The following is a 5,591-nucleotide window of genomic DNA, read 5'->3' on the forward strand; positions in this document are numbered from 1 at the left end:
CACTCTTACATAAGGTGGACACCAACTCGTCATGTCGCTTTTGGTTGTTTGTTACATATGTGGTTTACTTTATTTTGTCGGTCACAACTCGGATTCTATTTTCGGACACCTTTATATTGAACTGGAGAAATCTATTTGTTTTCGTAGTTCTTGAAACTGTCTATTAAGGCTTTAGAGATTTCCAAATCTACTTGTTGGGGTCTGACCCAACCTTTTATTTTTCAGGACAAGGAAATCGGAAAGTGCCACCTGCTTGAGTCATAGTTAGCCTTGGAGGAGTTTCTTTAGTGGTCTTCTTTCTTTCTTTTGGTAGTTTTTAGAGTTGTATTTCCTAATACTTGGTGTTGTTTTTGTTTGATCTTGTGCGACATATGTGTCGATGATTTAGAGACATCATGTGAGTTTTGAGAAACTTGGTAACGTTTTATTAGATGATTTATTGTTACATTTGAGCTTCATGTTCGATGTTATTTGTCTCTTTGATGAGTATATCGTATATGTTCACTGTTCTGCCGAGAAATGCTTTAAGTTTAGGTTTTCATGGCCGCCGACGTGAAAATCTGGATTTGGGCTGTTACAAGGTACTTCATCCTTTTTTTTAAATTGTCAACGTGCCTCAAACCCTTGACCTCTAAGGTGGAAGACTCAAGCTCTTACCACTTTAAGTAAGGGTTGTTGGCATTAGTTACTTCATCCTTGCGCATATTTAAAGCATAATGAACAATGACCAAATATCCTTTGCTTCATTGATCGGTTAAGTAATGAAAAAGAACAGGTAAAACCAAAACAGAAGAAGCTACTCAGTCCACTTCCTAATTGTCCAATTTCCTTAGAAGATTGAAACAAACAATTTCCTCATTGTTTGTATTCAAATTACAACAAGACCTTGTCTCACTTACTCCAACAAGACCCTAATTTCAAGTTACTCCGACTCAAACAAATCCAAGCTCAACTCTTTCACAATTTTATCATCACTAAACTAATCTCCATCTGCTCTAACTCTGAAATCTGTAAACACATACACTTTTAATTATTCAAATTGGTTAAGTATCAAGCTTGGAATGTGGGCAATCTTGGACCAATCGGTTCCCCTGTCCTTTTCGCATCTTATGTGTAGATCTGGATGACAATTTTCAATCCGTAGATTATTGAGAGATGTGAATGGTTCGGATGGCAAATATTTCAGATTTTCGCAATGTTGAATGGTTAAGCTATCAAGTGTTGTGAGTTTGGCTATCCACCCCGGCAAAGATGTCACCTTAGGTAGTTTAACAAGACCCAGAGAACGAAGAACAGGGAGGTTATGAAACTCATTTGTTGGAAACTCAAATTGCGGACAATCTGCAAAATAAAACATAACAAGAGTTCTTAGGTGTCAGATTTCTTCGACTTCATGTAATGACAATTGGAAACATATAACGAAACAAAAAATAAATATCACTTACCTATGATGCTCAATTCAGCTAGTGAAGTGAGATTATCATATAGCTCTTTAGTGAGAATCTTTAGCTTCTGGCAATGATTTATCTCAAGACATGTAAGATTTTGCAGTGTCATTATCATCAATGTCTCTGTTACTCGAAAGAATATTAAATCATCAACTCCAAAAATAGTAAGTTTAGAAAGATGGAGGTGGGAGCTTTCTAAACAACTTACTAAAACCGATTCTGCGCAATAGAATAACTTTAAATCTCTTAAAGATAGTTGCAACCGGGGAATTTTTCTTAACTTGGTGCCATGATAGATGGTTAATTTTGAAAGGCGGGGGAATGAAGATTGCCCATTTTTTATTTCGTTTTCCACGTCTGATGACAGTGACGACCATTCTTCCAAATTACGCATCTCTAATATTCTAACATGTTCAAGTGATGGAAAGAAGACGAAACCTGATAGATCAACATGATTTCCATGATAAAACTCATCCCTGATGTATCTCACTGAATCCAGTTTACCTATTTCAAGAAACTTAAGAACTGGTAGCAGCCCAAGAGGCGGTAGATGTTCCACCCTCGGACAACCATAGAGGTTGACGTTAACCAAATGAGAGAGGCATGATAAATCACTTGGAAACATGGTACCTCCATACCCATTTATAGAAAGACCACTCAAATCAGGTAGACGTTGGAGGCTTTCCACAAAGATTTCCAGCACCTTTTCTTGTTGTTCAATGTTGCTGCAACCATTTCCTTGCTCCAAACTTGTTGGTGGTGGTGACCACTCCAAATTTACAACACTCAAATTGTGATTTCCTATTAAGTTGACTTCTTTAGCATCAACTACATCTCTCACGTTTTCCATTGCTTTTATTGTTAATTCTCCTCTGAGGTTGTTCAGTCCTTGTAATTGCTCAATACCAGAACCACTCTCTGGCCCCACAACGAAGATGCTTAACGTTTGGAGATTAACCAATTTTCCCATACCGTTTGGCATTCGGGTTAATGAAAAACAACCATCAATGAATAGGTGTCTGAGGCTTCTCAGTTTCCATAGGTCTTTAGGTAAGTTTTGGAGCATTTCGCAGCCGGTTAGGTCCAAGGTCTGCAGATTTCTTAATTGGCAAATTGACTTACTGGGTAATGAAGTCATTTGACTGTAGGAGAGATTAAGGTACCTCAAGTGCTTCAAATTGCTTATTTCGTCAAGCTTTACATTTATGAAGCACAAATCTAATACCCGCAAATTTCTAAGATTTTTGAAGTTTAGTTGAATACGAGTTCCATAGTAGAAATGTTTCAATAGGAGAGTGCGCAAATTTGGTTGTGATTTTTCCAGGAAGAGCTCAAGATTTCTCGGTAATGAAAGGGAGTAAGCGAAAACAAAAGACACATGTCTTAATCTTCTATTACCAATACTATTTGTTGTTTTGTCAAAAACAGAGCATTCTTCCCTTATTATAGAACATGCAAGATCATGCATTAAGTCATGCATTTTACATGAAATCACATTTCCAAATTTATCGGTGTCAGTGTCTTGAAAGAAGGACCTCCACAATAAATCGTTAAAAATCTCATTTCCTGTGTCTTCCAACTCCAAGCGACCCACTTCAAATGGAACAAAACCGTTTGCCATCCATAAATGAATCAATTCTTTTCGGTCCAATTTGTAATCTTTTGGAAAGACGGAGCAATAAGCAAAACACGACCTCAAATGTGAGGGTAAATGATTGTAGCTCAACCTCAAAATTGATAAGACAGTGTCTTCATTTTCTGATTCAAGTTTCCAAATTTCATTGTCTCTAACAAACAACCATTCTTTTTCTTCTCTTTTTAAGCGAAGCAGTCCTCCTAATGTTTTCGCAGCCAAGGGTATACCTCGACACTTAACCGCAATCTCCTTGCCAATAGCTTTCAGTTGCGGATAAATTTCTATTTCGTTCTTGCCCATGTCGAAAGCACGATGCTTGAACAATGAGAAACAATCCTCATCTAATAAACTTTTTGGGCGACACACTGGAAGCGTTGACATTATCGATGCCACTTTCTCAAGTCTGGTGGTCACAATAATTGAACTACCTTTGCATCCACATCTGAATGAGGATTTCAACACATCCCACTTGTTCATATCATCATTCCATACATCGTCTAACACGACTAGAAATCTCTTCCCACTAAGTTTCTGGTAAAGGCGATGTTGCAGAGAATCTAAGTTTTGGAGATCATTTGCAACTCCTTCTAACGATTCTATAGTAGCTCTAAGAAGGGATTTCGGGTCGAAGTTGTCAGAGACACAAACCCAACATCTAAGCGGAAAATGATTGACAATCCTCCCATCATGGTACACCATTTTAGCAAGAGTAGTCTTCCCAAGACCACCCATTCCATGTATGACACATACCGAAGCATCTCCTCCTCGACTATGATCTCCGTCCTCCTCCCCAACCCCCGTATTATTTATCAATAGGTTCACCACATAATCTTTATCATCTTCCCTTCCATAGACTTTTTCCTCGGCTATAAAGGAGCTAGTTTCTCTATGCTGATTCAACCAGGGTTCAACATTATTTCCCACTGCCAAATGGAAATCCAACCTTTCTCTGGCAATCTCATCGAACTTTCTCTGAACTTTTCTCATTCTTTTTGCAATTGACCGACGAGAATAAACTTGTTTAAAATTGATACAAGATGAGAGATATAAACTTGTCTGAATGGTTAAAGCTTCAGTAGCTAACTCATCTAAGATGTCCTCGGCATCATAGGCAGCATCCTTGAGCTTTCTCAACCAATTCTGAATGGGTTTGTCTTTAAGTTGTTTCGACTCAGCGTCTTCGATGACAGCTTTAATGGTGGATAGTGTGTTGGAAAATTTCTCTAACTCTTCTTTGAAACCAGAAAGTAATGCAAATTCGGATTGGATAAGAGAACCAAGATTACGAAGAACAGTTTCAACTAAAGGAGACACTAAAACTTGAAGAGCCATTGAAGCAGCCATCTCTCTGTCTGGTTCTAGGGTGATAGATCTATAACAGGGCTTTGCAAAGTGATTGATCTCTCTCCCTCTAGTCTTTCCTTTTGGCTGTCTGTGAAGTTTGAAGAGAGAGATATAGGGAAAGTAAGTTAGTTAGGGTCACTGTTTAAACATTACCATTAATTCTCTCCCACTCCAAGTAAAGTAAATACTTTACTTGGTGTAATTGAAGACAAGATAAGGGTTCTGTTATGCCAAATGATAGTACTTTTATAACTTGGGTTAATTTCATTTTGACCCCACAAAATGGCTCCTTCATTTGACCAACATCTATTTTGGCCTCCTTTGGATCTTTTCTGTCGGTCAACATTTAACTATTGAGTTTTTTTTTTTTTTTTTTGTTGAAAACATTTAACTATTGAGTTATTTTTTACTTTTCCCCCTATTTCTTCAAAATTATTTCCCTCTCTATCCTGTCACTTTTTTCTTGTGAGCGGCGACCTTCACTTAAATAAATAAATAATTTTTTTTTCTTCTTTCTCCCCCTCCTCCCACCACCACCACTTCCTCTGGCTGGCTGGCCGGTTTAAAAAGAACACCCATTACTAATTTATACATAAATGATATTGAATCCGAACAAATAGTTGTAATTGCTTCGTTCATCCTTCGATTCTCTTCTAAAAGACGACCAATACTGTGATATTGCACAAAAAGTGTCACAAATAAGTTATCTGTTGGAGAATGAAATTGAAGTAGAGTGATGGATATTAAACCAAATTAAATTGGAATCAATTGCTTTTAGTTGAAGATAATGGTGGAAGATGAAACAAAAGGAGTTTTATGTTTGCACTAAATTAAAATATTTAAGTCATAGGATTATTATTAGTAGTTACTTATGTTATGGTATTTAGAAAGTCAAGAGTTTTTTTGCATTTACTTAGAAGTAATTTAGTATTAACTTGGGCATCTATAAATACTCAACTTTGTAGTTTGTTTCAAGCAAGAAGTGAGAAAGAAAGTTAATAGAGTAAAGAGTTTTAACCATCTCCTTCTTCTCTTGTCTAAGTTTATTCCCAACAAAGCGGTATCCGAACAAGGTTAAAAAAAATTGTGTGAGAAAAAAATTGAGAGGAAAAAAATTGTGAGAAAAAGTTGTGTGAAAGATGGCAAGTAGTAGTAACAATATG

At 36.9% G+C, this 5,591-nt stretch overlaps 1 protein-coding gene across 1 annotated transcript; it reads right to left on the reverse strand.

Annotated features, from left to right (window-relative positions):
• Positions 1-717: 717 nt before the first annotated feature.
• Positions 718-4,535, reverse strand: LOC147549314 (putative disease resistance protein RGA4). Its single transcript, XM_086669131.1, has 2 exons — positions 1,446-4,535; positions 718-1,341 (listed from the first exon to the last, which is right to left on the reverse strand). Exons 1-2 carry the CDS (start codon positions 4,426-4,428, stop codon positions 1,031-1,033), a joined length of 3,294 nt encoding a protein of 1,097 aa, XP_086525257.1. The 5' UTR covers positions 4,429-4,535; the 3' UTR covers positions 718-1,030.
• Between the last annotated feature and the right edge of the window lie 1,056 nt (positions 4,536-5,591).

The sequence above is a fragment of the Eschscholzia californica genome, unplaced genomic scaffold (genome assembly GCF_041429995.1).
Source record: "Eschscholzia californica isolate CP2 unplaced genomic scaffold, dmEscCali1.0.p SCAF_3, whole genome shotgun sequence".
Classification (NCBI taxonomy): Eukaryota; Viridiplantae; Streptophyta; class Magnoliopsida; order Ranunculales; family Papaveraceae; genus Eschscholzia; species Eschscholzia californica.